General features: G+C 45.5%; 1 protein-coding gene across 3 annotated transcripts in view; it reads right to left on the bottom strand.

Moving 5' to 3' along the window:
- The window catches only part of Dis3l2 (DIS3 like 3'-5' exoribonuclease 2), a 357,736-nt gene that overhangs the window by 20,604 nt on the left and 318,611 nt on the right, over positions 1 to 18,521 (bottom strand). For all 3 annotated transcript variants that reach the window (XM_029476858.2, XM_021163217.2, XM_029476861.2), the window contains one exon: positions 9,279 to 9,358. In XM_029476858.2, coding sequence (XP_029332718.1) covers positions 9,279 to 9,358 — 80 coding nt within the window. The remainder of the gene's footprint in view (positions 1 to 9,278; positions 9,359 to 18,521) is intronic.

The following is an 18,521-nucleotide window of genomic DNA, read 5'->3' as shown; positions in this document are numbered from 1 at the left end:
GGTACCCACCACAGGAAGGCCTATCCTCAGAACAGTTAACATGTCCTCTTCCCCTTAAATAAGCCAGGCAGCAGCTAAGTGATTTATAGCCATCAATAGCCTTTGTCTGTCATCAAGCATGGCAATTCCTTTAGGCTCTGGAGGCTTCCTGCCCAACCACCAAGAAAAAGCCACAATGCCTCAGAGTGTATGGAAGCAGCAGTGACGACAGATTAGAAACACTTCCCTATGGGGAGCACAGCCAAGAGCTGAGTGAGCCAAGCATGTTCTGGTTACCTGCCAAGTAGCTGCTGGAGGTGATGGCCATGGGCACCTTTTTCCAGGCTCAACCTGAAGTCCTGTGGCCTGCTTTCTGGAGGACTAACCTGTGAGTGTCACAAGCCTCTGGTGCCTGGGGAGGGTGATTAGAGCAGACACACTTGCCACTCTCACTCTGTGAATGTGCCTAGTGTCTGGTTCAGCATACTGGTAGAGAGAGGCTGTGGCTCACTGTCTACTGGACAGCAATGTGTGGCCTATTCATTCAATGGGGTACAGGCCCAAAGATCACAGCTTCTCTAGGATTTCTTGAAGTCTTAGAGAGGAACAAGCCACCTTGGGTTTGAAGGCTACCGAATGACTATGTGCTTGTAGAGGTTGGTTCTGGAGCACCTCTGGGTTACAGATGTGTGTCTGTATAGGCGCCAGGGATGTGTGCCTGCACAGATACCCAGAGAAGGCAAAGGAAGCAACTTGGTCAGGCCAGGAAATTGAGAGACCAGTATAGCTGTGTATACCACTATAGATTCAGAGACAGTAAAAATGCTGATTGCCATTAACCCCTTCCCCATGTGGTAAGAGCATGTCACCATGTGCTACAAAGCATTTTGGCAATGGATATCAGAGAAAGGAAGATATCATATGGGGCAGATAAGAGCACCATAGGGAATTGGAGGAAGGGCCTACTGGAGAAAGGAGCAAATGTCAAACATACTGGTGTGGTGGGTTAACAGTTCTCCTCTAGGGAGACCTTTGTGATCTTGGGGGTTGCATCCTCAGTATTCAATCACAGAACCCCAAAACATTAAATGTTCTGGGCTCTGGGGGCTTACAGATTTCTCCGAATCCCTGCATAACTGCAGAATCACCAGTCTCTTCTGCATGCTCATTTGGTATATGCATTAAGAATTTCTTTACTATCTCTTGTAATGATTAAGTGGGGCCCAGAATTCAACTCTCCTGATGGGTTTCCCTGAGAGGTGACACCATACAGAGAATGAGTGGAAAGGTCTGAAGGGTTGTCCATAAAATTAGGTCCCTAAAAGACACTTTTGATTAAAAAAAGAAAGAAAGAAAAGAAAAGAAAACAGAAAAGAACAGTTTATTGATGATTCTATCTGTGGCTATCCCAAATCTGGAGAACTCTGGTCACTGATTCTAGAAGCTCAATTCCTTAGTCATAATCTTGGAGCAAAGTGACAATCAACAGAATCAAAGCTTTAGGAATTCCCTGGCTGGCCAGAGACCAGGAACCAGAAAGTGGTGCTGTTAACTTCTATTCCTCCAGGAAAGGACTGCAGTGCCTTAGGCATTGCTCTGTTCTCTAGTCATTACTGTCTGACTCTAGGCTGATATGTGCAATATATACAGTCAACAAAAGATTCACATCCTGAATAGGCAGAAAAACACACTGAGGAGAAAAACTGGAAAATCAGGCAGAAAGTTAGAAAAGGCCTGCTGTGACGAAAGGATGGACCATCTAAAGACTGCCATATCCAGGGATCCATCCCATAATCAGCTTCCAAACGCTGACACCATTGCATACACTAGCAAGATTTTGCTGAAAGGACCCAGATATAGCTGTCTCTTGTGAGACTATGCCGGGGCCTAGCAAACACAGAAGTGGATGCTCACTGTCAGCTATTGGATGGATCACAGGGCCCCCAATGGAGGAGCTAGAGAAAGTACCCAAGGAGCTAAAGGGATCTGCAACCCTATAGGTGGAACAACAATATGAACTAACCAGTACCCCGGAGCTCTTGACTCTAGCTGCATATGTAGCAGAAGATGGCCTAGTCGGCCATCACTGGAAAGAGAGGCCCATTGGACTTGCAAACTTTATATGCCCCAGTACAGGGGAATGCCAGGGCAAAAGTGGGAGTGGATGGGTAGGGGAGTAGGGGGGAGGGTATGGGGGACTTTTGGGATAGCATTGGAAATGTAAATGAGGAAAATACCTAATAAAAATATTTAAAAAAAAACTCTGAAAAAAAAAAAAAGAAAGAAAAGGCCTGAACTCTTGCTACTTGCTAAATACAATTGTGTAGGATGAACAGTTTTACTCCTAGGTCTACACTGAAGCAGAATATATGCACGGGCACACAAAAGCATAAACAGATTTATCTGTAATAACTTGACCGCAGAAACAATCAGAACACTGATTAGATTAATGCAGAATAGATGATCAGGTTTTGTTTTTGAGACAAGGGTTTGAGTAGCTCAAGATGGCTTCAATTTCATGATGTAGCCAAGGGTGACCTTAAACTCTTGATCCACCTCTTAAATGCTGGAACTATATTATACCCAGCTCTAAAAGCCTTTCATAGTTTGGTTGCCTACCAGAACATGATGATAAGACCCTATTGCTTTGAAACTCAAGAAGAACGAAGACCAAAGTGTGGATACTGTGCCCCTTCTTAGAATTGGGAACAAAACACCCATGGAAAGAGTTACAGAGATAAAGTTTGGAGCTGTGACGAAAGGATGGAGCATCTAAAGACTGCCATATCCAGGGATCCATCCCATAATCAGCTTCCAAACGCTGACACCATTGTATACACTAGCAAGATTTTGCTGAAAGGACCCAGATATAGCTGTCTCTTGTGAGACAATGCCAGGGCCTAGCAAACACAGAAGTGGATGCTCACAGTCAGTGGATGGATCACAGGGCCCCCAATGGAGGAGCTAGAGAAAGTACCCAAGGAGCTAAAGGGATCTGCAACCCTATAGTTGGAACAACATGATGAACTAACCAGAACCCCGGAGCTCTTGTCTCTAGCTGCATATGTATCAAAAGATGGCCTAGTCGGCCATCACTGGAAAGAGAGGCCCATTGGACTTGCAAACTTTATATGCCCCAGTACAGGGGAATGCCAGGGCCAAAAAGGGGGAGTGGGTGTGTAGGGGAGCGGGGGGGGGGGGGAGGAGTGTATTGGGGACTTTTTGGATAGCATTAGAAATGTAAATGAGGAAAATACCTAATTAAAAAAAAAAAAACCCTATTGCTTACGCACACATGCTCATCACAGGACATGGGGAAATCAAGTTGGTACTAAGAAGCTTCCTCCCTGCTGTTTAACCTTCATCATACTCAAAGATACTCTGCAGGCTGCTGTGGGGAAAATCTTCAATAGTATTCAATAGTCTTCAGTAGTGTGGATATCAGAGAAAGGAAGCTGTGAGCCCCATGAGCTGCAGTAGTGAGCAGGGTGGTAAGCTATGCCCATGGTGCAGTAGTGCCACAAATGTTATGAGGTAGCCAGTCACTTACTGGCTGAACTTAAGCCCATTCCACCGGAGACAACACATACCTGGTTCTGTAAATTTGGCCAATGTTATTATTTTGCTAAAAGGACACAGCCTAACTGCCCTCTGAATCTGTGTCTTTGTATCCATAAGTTAGTACAGCTCTTAGAGCTCATCAGGAAACTTCTTGTGTGCAGTGGACGGTGATCGCTGGAGTGCCCAGCCACAAGTGGGGCATCCATATCAAGCCCACCTCCAAAGCTCAGATACTATCTTGGAGAGAGTTGGAGGTCAGGGAACCCAGAATTCAAGGGGTGAAACAGGATCTTGGGCATGACAGGGGCATGCACTCACGGTCTCACAGCAGCCATGTCACCTGCACAAAACGTGCACAAGATCAAGCTTAGGCAGCACTCTGTCATGGACTGGGGCAGAGTTTATGAGCCTCCACCCTTAGCTGAGGACCTATGAACAGTTGAGAGCTTCTGGGATAGAAATGAATCAGTTGTATTTAGGGGTGTAGCTCTTGTAAGTCAATTTGCACTCAAAAGAACAAATTAGAGTCAATACATTATGAAAGAGGAGGAGGAGGAGGAGGAGGGGAATGAGGAGGCAGAGGGAGAGGAGGGGGAGGAAACAATGACAAGAAGATGGGGGAAGTAGGGAGGTGGGGAAGTTAGAAAGAGGAACTGGGGGTGAATATGATCAAAATATAGTATATGAAATTCTCAATGAACTGATATAAGTCTTTTCTTAAAAAAATTTTCCCGTACTTTCTCAAAATAATTTATTTTATCGCTGTTAGAGACCCAACTTGGGGCCTTGTGCATGCCAGGCAAGTGCTCTATCACTGTCCTATATCTTCAGCTTTTCAAAGGAAAATTCTGTAGCAATGAAAACAAAGGGACACAACCATATACAACAATGGATTCTCCTGAATGTAACACTCAGAGGAAAACTAAGACTTATGGAATGGTTCCCTTTTTTTGGAGATGTGAAGAAGGTTCTGAATGGGGGATGGATGGAGTATGTGTGTGTTTAGGGGGCTCTAATAGTCTATTTCCTGACCTGAGTGTGTTTGTGTTCATTTTCTTTTTCTTTTTTTTTTCATTTTTTTTAAGATTTATTTATTTATTATATGTAAGTACACTGTAGCTGTCTTCAGACACTCCAGAAGAGAGAGTCAGATCTCGTTACAGATGGTTGTGAGCTACCATGTGGTTGCTGGGATTTGAACTCCGGACCTTCGGAAGAACAGTCGGGTGTTCTTACCCACTGAGCCATCTCACCAGCCCCATTTTCTTTTTCTTTCTATTTTTTTTTAATCTTTTTGAAAGAGTATCTCCTGAAGTCTAGGCTGCTCTCAAACTCAATATGAGCCAAGGATGACCCTAACTTTTGATCCTTCTGCTTCTACCTCCTAAGTGCTGTTCTACAGGCTTACGGGATCCACTCAGCTAAGTTCATTTTCTAATACTGCTGTGGGGGGTTGAATGAAAATGAAAATGGCCCCCATAAACATGTTTGCATGTTTAGTCCCCAGCTGGTGAACTGTTTGGTAAGATCAGGAGGTGTGGCTTTGTGAGTTAGGTCGGCTTGTCTCTGAGGATGGACTTTGAGGTCTCAAAAGCCCACACCAGGTCCAGAATCAATCAATCAATCAATCAATCAATCAATCAATCAATCAATCTTAATCTCTCCCTGTTTTTCTTTCTCTCTGTCTCTCTCTATTTCTCTCTCTCTCTCTCTCTCTCTCTCTCTCTCCCCTCCCCCCACCTCTGCCTGCTGCCCATGGATCAAGATGTAGCTCTCAGCCACTGCTTCTGTGCCATGCCTGCCTGCATGCTGCCATGTTCCCTGACATGATGATAATGGACTAGCCCTCTGAAACTAATTAAGTCCCCAGTAACATGCTCTTTTGTAAGAGTTGCCTTAGTCATGGTGTCTCTGCACAGCAATAGAACAATAACTAGGAGACCATGGCCTTGAACTATACACACTTAGGGTCTGTAGCTTTTCTCTCTGCACATAATGGTTTCAAAGTAAGTTTTACAAAGTGAGTTTACTGTATACATTTTTTTTTTTTTACTGTATGCCACAGAAGAAAACAGTATAATGCCTGTGTCATTCTGCATGCTGGAACATGTACATGCATGTACCGAAGGGTCTGTGGTTAGCACACAATCAGCTCATTTTTCTGGCTTTCATGTTTCCTTGTTTTAAACAGTTCTGGCCTGAGAAGGGGAAGAGTGTCTGAACAGCCAAGTACAAGCTTGTCAGTATGGGAAACCTCTGGTTAGAAACTTTAGGGCTTCATCTCTTTAACCCCATCTTTCCCGGTTCTCCCAGTAAATCTTGAGAAATGATGCTGAGTTAGCCCCCCTAATAAGTATCTTGGTCATACAGATTACATGTATATAGACAGCGACTGTGAAGGTGCCGCACACAATACATAAAGGTACTATAAACCCTGATGGGGCAGCAGCAACCCTAGTCCTGCTGACTTCCCTGTCCCAGATTCCTAGGCAACTTGGCATCAGATCTCTATAGACCCACAGGCTGGGCCCAAGTCTGCTATGCACCTCATAGAGGAAGCAGCACCCTGGGAGAAGCTTGTCTGCTTCTTAGATACAACCTTGGGAAGGGCATCTCTCAGATCACAGGTTCTCCTTTCTGTGAAGTAAGAACATGTATGGTTTCTTACCTTCTGTTAGGGGAACCAAGTGGAATCAAGCACTGTATTTTGGCACCCAGCATACTCTGGTTGCTGCTGTTGGTGTCTCATGCTAGGTAACAAGAACAGGACGAGCCAAGGCTACCCCTCTGTGTGGTAGACAGTGGGGAGACAGCATCTCAGAGCTCAATCCTGGAAGCAGGAGTGTTGGTGTCACAGAGATACCAAACCCCACCTGCTGTGAGGGTCACAGAAGCCCACCCTGCACTGTGAGTGGCTGACTCCACATGTATGCTCCAGCTCCAGCTGTTCCCATGAGGTCACTTTTGGCACTTCTATGGCTCTGCTGCCTCCAGCTCTGCAAGCCCTTCCTATCTCTGAGTTGATTCAGCTTCTCTTTCTCCAAACCTGGGGCTTTACAAGGAACAAGAAAATCATTCTTTGTTTTGACCTGGTAGCGTCTGTATTTGCGGGAGGCCTAGAGGTGCTCACCCTCTGTCAGGAGTGGCTCTTAGGTAACACTGCAGTTAGTCTGCAGAACTGTCAATAGCTCTAAGCACAGACAGAAAGTGCCATTTCAAAAGTGCTGGCAAGTGCTGATGTTGGTTTGAAGTTGTCAGGGGCTGCTGGGAAATATTTCATCAGCTTGCTCAGGGGGAAGGAAGAGGAGAAGAACCAAGCAGACAGAGGGATGAATTAATTAAACATGGGACTCGGTCCAGAATCCCTTGCTCCCTCCGCCTAGACTGGTACACAGGGAAAGGTACACTTCGATCCCAGACGTGGCTGCTCAGTTCTGATGCTGCAGCTGTCTTGGAGCCCTCTTCCTATTGCATGTCTTGACTCACCTAGCATTACCCCATGTGTGTAGAGCCCAGACACAGGCCAGGCCCTAAAGAAGGGGAGTTGCCTCCAAAGGGCATTGACCCTGAGGCTTCCCATAGACTGGCTGAAATGACTTAAAAGTAAGTGCAGCCTGGGAGTCCCTACCCAGATGCTCCATTCCTTCCCAGTGGTCAGGCTTGTACAGAGAGAGGCCTATGGCTGCCCTTCCAGTCTCCTGATAAGTAGTGGACAGAGAGGCCACTAAGTGGTATGTGGGCATAGATAGGGTCTGTGGACAGTTGTTCCAATAACTCAAATATACCAGGATGACCTGGGAAGATGGCTTTGTATCACTGGGAAGCTCTGGAAGGTACTGTGTGCAGACCTGTGAGGCTGGCTGGTGGCTGAAAGGCAAGAGGGTTCTGCAGAGGACTAACAGTAAACAGAGCATCCTGACAAGCAATTGAAGGCTAAGAATGAGGGTCAAGGCATGGAGAACAGTGTGGAGCAAGGGGAGGGAAGCAGAATGGTATGCTGTACTGTTTATGGGTTACGTGCTTAGTCTCTAAGAAAGCTTGCCCAGGCACCCAGGAATCTGCTCAGTTCTCCCATCTTGTCTTTGGCTTCAGAGAATCCCAGATTGACTTTGCTTGATGACCTGAGCATAATAAGAAACCAAGATGGTATTTTTGACACAATGGTTTTAGAAGCACTGGGATGCCTTCTAGCTATAGCCCCATCCAAGATGGGAGATAGAGGCATTGAGGATGACTGGATGGCCTTCTCCATGGTTCATGCAGTGGGAATTAGTGTTGTCCAATACTAAGTACATCATCTGCCTAAAGATGCAGACATTGCAATGATACCCAGAAGGCAACCTGCATTCGGATGTGGTCACAAGGGTAACACTGACCTATCTTCTACTCAAATCTGAGCAGTGAGTTCTTCTGGGAGGTCATGGCTGGCTATGCTGGCAGGTGCCTATTCCTTCAGCTGGGTGAGATTACATAGTTTAGATAGTTATATGATGATACCAGAATACACTGTTCTCAAGTCTAGGCTGGGTCTACTGGTTATTGAGAATGGTTTCCCAGAGTGGTAACAACTGTCTTCCACCTAGTCTTCCTCCACTGTAGACATCTTAAAGTTGACTGTGTATGTAAGTTACTTAGAGTGAGCTGGCAGAGTTCCCTAGGCCTCAGCTTCTGCAGTGCATAGTAATGAAAGCACTCTTCAGGCTGTGATGAGGATTAAGTAGGAATGGCACACACTGGTTCCCAGGAGTCTAATGCAGAGCAGGTGCCCAAATGTGAGTTGCTGCCACCATCACCATCATCACCACCACCATCACCACTACCACTAGCACCAGCACCAGCATCATCAAGGCATATTTCTTCTGCCTCACTCACCACCACTGTCCTGTCTCACACCACAACACACACTCAGAGAATCAGTCTTTGAAGGAGAGAAAAGGTACTTTAAAATTATGCTGGGGTCATTTTCTAACAGGGCTACACTACTTTGCATCTGTGTACACCTCCCAACTACACAGCCACAGGATCACTACAGAAGTAGTAAGTATGGAGTCGGTGGCTACAGAACCACAACCAAGGCCAAAGTCACAGCTGACTCAGATAAGCAGGCCGACTCAGGTGAGTACTGGGGAGGGGTGGGGAGGAGGGTGGAGCCTGAAAAGGAGGGCTGGTTTCCTAACACACTTCTTACTCATCACCAACTCTCTTATACCTGCTTTATTTCCATGCATGTGTGTATGATTGTATATGTATGGTGTGACACACACACATTTATGTGTAAATGTTCATGAGTGTGTGCCATGAAGAAATGTGGAATCAGAGGATAACTTCAATGTGGTTCTCACCTTCCACAGTGTTTGGCACAGGGGCTTTCTGTATACCAGGCTATCTGACCTTCAAGGACTCTCTTCTCTCTTTCCCACATTTCACCGTAGGAATACTGGGGTTACAGACTTGTGCTATTGAACCTGGCTTTATTTGGGTTCTGGGGGTTAAAACTCAGGTCCTTACACTTCACAGTACGTGCTTTGAGGCATTGCTCTAGCCCTCTATACAAGTTCCTTTCTATTATATTTAAGGTCAAAAGAGACTTTGGGGGTGGATATTTTGTATGTGTGTGCCAGATATTTTCTCACATGTAGCAAAAATGTTGAGCACCCCTGTAAGGGAAGCCTGAGTCAGAAAGCCTGCCCCAGCTTCTCAGCAAGCAGGCGATGCTTTCCCCTGAGTGAGTGGCTTACTTGTTGCTGTCTCGGTACTCATAGATGTGACATCCTTGAGGCAATCCAGTCTCATGGTCCAGAGTAAAAGCAAGCTTCAGCTAAACAAAGAGAAAAGAAAAACTAGTAAGTTTGGGCTCAATGGGAGGGAGAATCAAATAAGTCAGCTCCCTCCAGTGGATGTGTTGTGGAAACCTCAACCTCTCACTGTGGAAGAGTCATTATCACTGGAGCTCTGCCATCCACAGGTACTGCCACCAGGAGCATCTTATGCACTGGCCATGTAATCCGTACTCAGAAAGCACATTTATACCTGCCTCTGAGCTAGCAGAGGACACAGGAGCACTACAGCACTGGGGTCACCTTTGTGGAGCCTGCTGTCTGTCACAAGAGCAAACCTCTATTGTAAGGAACAGCCAGGTATATGTAGAAGTTTGAACTGAAGGGGGTTCTCGGAACCTTTATGGGAGGCAAAATGTAACTTACCTTGTTTCTAGAGAAGCAAATGAGCTGCCCCAGACAGAACAGGGCTGTGGGAAGGAGGGTCGATGAGCCCACAGGTGAGGGAACAGACAGCTGTCTTGGCAGAAGACAGCATATACACAGGTCCTGAGCAGGAGCTGCAGGAACTGAAGGATGGCCAGAAGCTGGGTCCAATAGCTACAAGGATCACAGTGGATGGCTCACTGTGGAAGGAAGGCCAGGCAAAATATGCATGGTACTCTTGGCTATACTGGACTCTGACCTTTGCCTTAACTACAAAGGAAGGCTCGTGATCTGCTCTAAGAAAGAGGTGGATGATGTCACCACAGTTCAGTTTGGGAAGACCCTTCTAGCTGGCTACTGTGCTGTCTGCAGGAAGAGGAGAGAAATGGGAGCCTACACAGGGCTGTTCCTAAGGGAATGGGAGTGGAGACCAGAGGGCAGGTAGGCAGGATGGAGAGAAATGGACACTCAGGAGATCTAAGTGGTAGTGAGTTTTAGAAGTAGAATCAACAGCTGATGGATATGGTGACAAAGGAGAACCAAGGTTCAAGGTTTTGATTTGAACAACCAGTTAGGTAAATATTACACTGTGGGGAAAGAAGGGAGTTCAGAATTAGGTTAGGAGCATGCTGACTTGGAGACCCCATAAGTGAAGATGAAAAGACAACCTGCTGAGTCCTGGTTTCTTTTGGGACTCTGGCCAGGAGACCTCAGGTGAACACAGGGCTTCATAGGGCTCAGGCAGGTTTAGTATCTGTCTTACTGGAGCCCAGGGCTCGGGGAGCTTGAGTATTTCTAATGTGGAGCCAATTACTATCTCCAAAATTTCCATGGACTTTTAACTCATCAGGGAAAATTTAGCCACATTAAGTACATGAAAGGGGGCTACATTATTATGATTTTTTCCTGTAGGGTTGTTAACACAGCTAATGATTTGCACCATTAGATACTGGACAATTTTTCTCTCCCTCAGAGCAAAGCACACTCTTGGGAATGGTCTGTCCTCTTACTGACCCAGATGAACATTCAAACTAGAAACAAATGCTTCTTTACCACAACAAAGCCAGGAACTTCACTGGAGTCAAAGGCTTTTCTTACAGAGTATACCTTGGCTCTAACCAGGCCTCTATTTCAGTTAAATAAAAAAGAATTTAGTTCAGCTACTATGGAAATCAGTGTAGAGGCTTCTCCAAAAAGAAGAAAGAAAGAAAGAAAGAAAGAAAGAAAGAAAGAAAGAAAGAAAGAAAGAAAGGAAGGAAGAAAGAAAAGAAGGAAGGAAGAAGGAAAGAAAGAAGAAGAAAAAAGAAAATAGCACTATCCTATGATCCAATTCTACCACCTCTGGACATCTGTCTGAAGGGAGTAAAGGTCAGCACAACACAGACATCTATCTGTGTCAAAGCAGTTTTCATGGCACTTCTACAGAGCCAGCCTAGATCCCATCAAGGGAAGAAGGGATACAGAAAATGTGGTACATACACACAGTGGAGTTTTATTCAGCAATAAAAAGGAATGAGAGCTGGGGAGAATGCCGAGTGGTTAAAACACTTTTTGCATAAGTATGAGGACCAGAGGTGGCTCCCCAGAACTCACACACATGCCTAGAATTCCTATCCCAGAGAGGACAGAGGGGATCTCTAGTGCAAGATGGCTTGAAAGACTCACCATACTAGTGAGCCTTGGGCGTGATGGGAAACTGTGCCTCAGAGAGAAACGTGGAAAAGCAGCTAAGGGTGACTGCCAAGCCTCCGCATGCACACACCCACCAAACATGCATCACACATGTATAACATGTATAATATGCACCAAGCCTCCGCATGTACACACCTACCAAACATGCTCCACACATGTATAACATGCACCAAGCCTCTGCATGCACACAGCCACCAAACATGCACCACACATGTATAAGCACAGCAAAATGGAAAAAAAACCAAGAATTAAAAAATTGTCATTTGAAAATTTGACATTTGTTATGTGAAATAAGTTGGACCTAGACTGACAAATATATTCTGTCTCATGCATGGAATCTAGGTGAAAAAGAGAGAGGAGAGGAGAGGCACTTCTATTTTGGAAGGGCCAGGGGAGTGGGAACAAGACACAGTGATGGGCATGACCATCGGAGTACAAGTACACATGTATAGAAAGGGCAATGCAAACCCATTATTTGGTATAATTAATACATAAGTAGATAGGTGTGGTTGTGCATGCTTTTGGTTCTAGCATTTGGGATGCTGAGGCAGAAGGTTTAAAGTTCAGGGCCATCCTGGGCTACCTCCTGAGATTCTGTGTCAAAAGGAAACATCCCCAAACAAAGCAAAAACCCCCACTGTATAGCAGATCAATTACAACAACATTTAATCACAACTATGACCTTTTGCCCTCACTTCTTTCTTTCTAGCTGAGGCAGTATATTGATTTTGTCCACTAAAAACGAATGAACGAACAGAAACAGAAAAATTTAGAAAATTTTGCATCTTCTGCCTCAATATTTTAAGCTATGGATTTGTGGCTTAGAGAAAGGTTTCACTGCCAGTTTGCCTCAGTATCACTACTGCATTGGTAATAAAAGACCAGCAATGGTGGCAAAAGTCAGGAAGCATGACAGGCCCCACTGCAGTCCATGTGGGAGAGCAGGTAGCCATGGTGGGGTGGGCAGATAAAGCAGGTCATACATTTGATTGCATGCTAAGGAAACCACAAAAAAATAGATCACCAAAAGGTTGGGAGAGAACCGGGCGTGGTGGCGCACGCCTTTAATCCCAGCACTCGGGAGGCAAAGGCAGGCGGATTTCTGAGTTCGAGGCCAGCCTGGTCTACAAAGTGAGTTCCAGGACAGCCAGGGCTATACAGAAAAACCCTATCTTGAAAACCAAAAAACAAAACAAAACAAAACAAAAAGGTTGTGAGAGACGGTGTGTGTGTGTGTGTGTGTGTGTGTGTGTGTGTGTGTGTGTGTAACAGCCCAGTGGGAGGGATTCTCTGCTTTATTGGCATTTTCTAGATTCTTCGAGACAAGGTAGCTCTACTTTGATTTTGAGTAAAGACTAGCATGCCCCCACTCTTGTGTTACATTTTTCTTGTTTTGCAGAGTTTTTGGCTCCTGGGTTTAGTAGAGTTGGTCTTTGCTGAATGTCTCTGTCTATCCTACAGGTCGCTGTACCGAGAACTGTAGTATTCCGTTTCTCAACCACTCCCAAATGCTTTCCTCCTCTGTATCCTGGGGCGGGGGAGGGGGGGGGGGAGGGAATGAGATCAAGGAGGACAAGATATCAGGCTGTTTCAGGGAGGCAGGAGGGCTGAGCTAATGTAGCAAGCTGCATGTAAGAGTATGAGGAATTCACATGGTAGAAAGAAAGAAAGAAAGAAAGAAAGAAAGAAAGAAAGAAAGAAAGAAAGAAAGAAAAGAAAAGAAAAGAAAAGAAAAGAAAAGAAAAGAAAAGAAAAGAAAAGAAAAGAAAAGAAAAGAAAAAGAAAGCACAGCAGGTGTCAGAGGACAAGACACCTGGTGGTCAGTGAGAGATGGGCTAAACTGAAGGCAAGCCTGCAGGAGAAGGGCTTTGGGCAAGGCCATCATGGCAGACTAAAAAGATTAGGCCTGGGTCTCAGGCAGGGTTGTGGAGATGGGGGCATCTAGAGACAGCTTAGAGAGAACACACATCAAACCCTGTAATGGGGACTCTAGAATCTGCCTCCTAGCCCCAAAAGTAAAAAAAGGAGGGATGAAACAGGCACTGTGGTCCTCAGTCAGGAAAACACTGGTAAGTGTGATCTTGAGTGGGAGGGCTTCAAGGTCAGGAAACTATAGAAACAGCAATTTAACAAGACAAGTCTGATTGGTAGAGAGAGGGACAGAGGGGCACTCAGTTATTGAATATTTATTTATTTAAATACTTGTATTATCAAACACACACCAAGTGAAGAAGGCTTTTCTTTATCCTGATGTCCACTTGAATTAGGTGTTATAATTTCCTTTTAATGGATGCAGAGCTTGGGGCTGATAAAGATTGAGAATTTAACTGAGTTCAGGAATGAACACCCACAGTTTTTGTACTCAGGATTCTGAGACAGAAGGGTCAGAGTTTTAAGGACAACCTAGGCTACATATTGAGATCCTGTTGAGGTGTGTGTGTGTGTGTGTGTGTGTGTGTGTCTACGTGTGTCTGTGTCTGTGTCTGTATGCCTATGGAGATAGCTCAGTTGAGAGAGGTTAAGGAGATAGCTTAGTCAGTAAAGTACTTGCCATTCAAGCAAAAAGACCTGAATTTGATTCCCCAAATTCATGTTTTTAAAAGCTAGGTATAATGTGCATCTGTGAGCATGCCTGTAATAGTGTTGGGGAGGCAGAGGCAAGCAGATCCTGGGACTCAGTAGCCAGCCAGTCTAGCTTTCTTAAACCCAGAGCAGCGAGAGACAACAACGAGAAGCAGTGGACAACACCTGAGGAACTACCCCTGAGGTCGTTTGGCTTTCACATACAAGAACATCTCTCTATATACACATATACCCACATATACACAAACACACATGTGTACACACACACACACTCATACAAACAAATCCTTAAGTAATTTGTCCACAGCACAATAGAACTAGAGTTTTAACTCAAACTCACTCTCTTTGCCCATGCTAAGAACATTATGGAACTTTGCTGGTCTGGATATGAAGGGGGAATGGAGGTGTCACAAACAGTTTCTCTCCTTCAGACGGTGGGACAGATGGTGAGGCTACTTCTGCAGGTGATGCAGGATGGTAAGTTTGGGCGGTGAGTTTGGGTCCTATTTGGAGCTGTTGGTTTCTTTGTTTTTGGTGGGGATGTCCAGAAGGCTGCTGTATGTGTGGTCCAAATGAATGTGCAGGCTTCAACTGGCAAGATGAGAGCTAGCTGCAGTGGGTGAGACCGTCTTGAGAGAGTGCATGGGAGGAAGAAGATCCTAGTGGAGTCCAAAGAACACCTCCATGAGAGATCTCCGAGCAGAAACCAAGAAGGGTGGCTGTGGGTCTTGATTTATGTCTTGAAGAAGCTAAGGGGAAATTCTTAAGGAAGGAAGAGCCAAGTCAGTTTGTTATACCCTCCTAAAATGCCACGTAGGAGAGGAGTGTTTGTCCCAAACAGGGACTCCACTGGATCTGGCAGAAAGGGCTGGAGGGAAGTAGTAGTGGGAGCCGAGGTGGGTAGGAGACAGATCGAAAAGTGAGAAGCAAGGAAACAAAGGTCAAAGTGGCTTTAGATGGCTGTAGGGAGGAGACAGCAGAGACTACAGTGGGACAGCACAGTGAGTAAGGGAGTGAAAGGCATACATATAAGTGATGACATTTTTATTTTTTTCCATTTTTTATTAGGTATTTAGCTCATTTACATTTTCAATGCTATACCAAAATTCCCCATACCGCCCCCCCTCCCCTATCCACCCACTCCCCCTTTTTGGCCCTGGCGTTTCCCTGTACTGGGGCATATAAAGTTTGCAAGTCCAATGGGCCTCTCTTTCAAGTGATGGCCTATTAGGCCATCTTTTGATACATATGCAGCTAGAGACATTTAAAGCAGAAGTGACTATAGTAGGAGAGGGAGCCCAAGAGATGGAGTAAACAGTGTTGTTTCTGAGATGGCCAGGGACTGGAATCCAACACACAATGGAAGACCTTCTCTACTGCAGAGATGGGAGGGGTGAGCAGGGACGCAGCCAGGTCTGTAGGCCAGGTAAGGAGGGTTTAGAACATTCTAGCATGGCTTTTGTCCTCCTGAGAACTAGAAAGTTAAATTATCTGCAAAGAATGGAGAGTTTGAGACTAGAAATTTGAGGAAAGGATGAAGGTTGCAGTCACATCTTTGGAGGACAAGACGAAGACCTAGATGGGGCCACGCAGGAGGACCACCAGAGAGCACTCAGTAGCTAGGATTAGTGAACAACCCTCTGCAGCCTTGACAGTAATATGAAGAAGAAAGCCAAGCTGGTCCAAAGCTGGATTTTTGCAGAAAGGTTTGAGGGATGAATAATGGGCGAGGGAGGGCAATAATACGATATGGCAACAGATGGATACAGACGGGCCAGGGAACTAAGTGCCGACAGACATGAGAGAGAAATGCAGCCCAACTGAGAGGGTCTAAGTGACAGACATTCTGTAGGAAACTAATATTTATGAAGTACATCTGCTCTAAACATCTTTCATATGATCTTATTAGATTCTCACACTACACTGTGTTTGAGAGGTTTGGTATGTATTAGGCCCATACTGGCCAGTCAGCAGAAGCAGTCTTCTTTGTAAAGCTGTACTGGCTTCCTAGGTATTTATGGACTCTAGGGAGGTGGGAGAAACTGTGTCCAGACATTAGAGTGTGTGTGACCTTAGGATGGACAGGTAATTAAAATATTCAAAGAAAAGCCAAGGAGTGGAGAGGTAGGGATGGGACAAGGTGGGTACCATTCTCTTAAGTTCCAAAATCTACCTAGGACAGTGATATGGTGTTTCTCAGAGAAGCCAAGCCATCAGGCATGTCTACAGGCATGGAGGAGCCTACATGTACAAAGTTCAGTATGAATGAATAAGCATACTGATCCCTGTAAGCAAACACAGAGGCAGCACTGGAAGGCATGTCCTTCTTTCTAATGATATGCCATCCAGGGGCTGCAGGGAAAAGCAGACCCAATCTCTAGAGAAAGACTGGACCTGACAGTGCTAAGGGAGGCCTATCCTTTTAGTTGCTGAACAGACATCCATGCTGGCAGTGTCTGGCTCAGGAAGGGATGTGTGACTCAACTGAGGCCCACAAGCTAGGGGAGTGTGTACAATGAGTATAGAGGCTAGTGCAGCTGTACTAGTACCTCCAGCCAGAAAGCAAGCAGAAGAATTCCCAAGAGAAGCAGAACAAAAAAGACCTACAGCAGAGGACATCCAGGCAGAGACATTCAACAAAGATCAGCTCTACTGAAACTAGAGGCCCAAATCCCCGGGAAGCAAGAAAGAGCTCCTATCTTGTCAGCACCCTGAAGAGCAACAGTATTTTCTAGATACTTCCTATACTGTAAGCCTTGTCAGAACCGAGCCTTCCTTGCTGCCCTCTCTGCCAGCCTGGGGCACATATGAAGCTCTGCAGGCCCCCCTCAGTGGGAAGTCGGCCAGCAGGAATGGAAGCCACTCTGGCGGCAGCTGCTACATGGAACAGAAGCACTGACTGCTAGTGAGTCCTCTCAAAGGGATGGGCTTCCTTGATGGACACTTTCTAGCTGCACAACATCCCTGATAAGGAGTGAGGTGTAGGAAGTGAAGGAGGTGAAATCTTCCAGGCATTCACAAGGCTGCTATCTAGGCCACTGCCACAGGAATAAAGTTTTGAAAGAGACCTAGGGAGAAGAAAGGCTCTCAGCTTGACAAAGGACAAGCAGATCTTTTTTAGGTAGAAAACGGAAGAGTTCTGAGTGTGGTTGTACACACCTTTAATTCCAGCACTCGGGAAGCAGAGACAGGCAGATCTCTTGTGAATTGAGGCCAGCCTGGTCTACATAAAGAGACTCTGCCTCACAAAAAGAAATAAAAGAAAGGAAGGAGGGAAGAAGTTGGAAGGGAGGAGAGGAAGAAAGGAAGGAGAGAGAGAGAGAGAGAGAGAGAGAGAGAGAATGAATATGAATGAGAATGAAAGAGCTTTTTATTTCTAGAAACTTAGGCTGAGATCACCCAGGAGAGCAGGCTGTGGGCAGCAGAACATAAAACTTCTGATTGGGCCCTTCACTGTCCAGGCTCCATGATAGGGGTGAACAAGGCATCTGGCCATAGGACTAAGGCTGAGTTAAATAAAGGCTGAAACCCTTGGGACAGGATGGCAAACTTTCCATGGATTTGGGGAAGGTAGGAAGCAAGCTCTTTGGGAGTTGTTGAGCCTCTTGGGTTTTACTATAGTGGCAAGGGAGACCAGCAGTGTCTCCTCCCAGGAACCACAGGACTAGTTGGCTGAGGAAATAAAGGGCGTCCTTTTGGGTCTCAGATTCTACCACATTGTAAGCAAAACCTTAGGGAAAGAATGAACGTCCAAAGCTAAGCAGGAGGCTAGGAGGCCTATAGTTGTTTTCTATGATAAGTAAAAGGCCTTACTTTAGATCCCAGCCCAGTGAAGTCAGTGGATTCAAGTGCATTCATAAGAATAAGCAACAGAAGGTGACAGAATGAAACAGGAAAGGGTGGTCAGTGTGTAGGCCAGGTGTCCCTTGCCAATGAGCAAGCCAGTCTTCCACAGATGTACAGCTGGCCTGCCCAAATGGCCTGCCCTTGAGAATATCATGCCTAGGCAGCTGGTTCTTAAACTCACTGAGTAAAGCTCAGAACTTCTGGTGCTTTTAAAAACTACCAGTCTGGGGCTGGAGAGATGGCTCAGCGGTTAAGAGCACTGACTGCTCTTCCAAAGGACCTGAGTTCAAATCCCAGCAACCACATGGTGGCTCACAGCCATCTGTAATGACATATGATCCCTCTTCTTGTGTGTCTGGTGTGCTTACATATAATAAATAAATAAATCTTAAAAAAGAAAAAAACCAAAAAACTACCAGTCTAAGCGTAGGCAAAAGTTGAGAAACTGTATGCAAGGTATAGTGAGAAGGCTGAGTTGGTGAGGATGCTTGTTTCTAGTCTGATGACCTGAGTTCAATTCTGGGAATCCTCATGGTGAAAGGAAAGAACTGACTCCCCTCACAAGCTCCATAACTTTTCGTTGGTACATTTGTGCATGTGTGTGTGTGTGTGTGTATACATACACACTAACAAAGATAAATAAATATTAAAAACGTC

This window comes from Mus caroli, unplaced genomic scaffold (genome assembly GCF_978045245.1).
Source record: "Mus caroli unplaced genomic scaffold, Mus_caroli_1 scaffold_1, whole genome shotgun sequence".
Classification (NCBI taxonomy): Eukaryota; Metazoa; Chordata; class Mammalia; order Rodentia; family Muridae; genus Mus; species Mus caroli.
The sequence above is the reverse complement of the archived record's forward strand: the minus strand, read 5'-3'. Positions and strand labels throughout refer to the sequence as shown.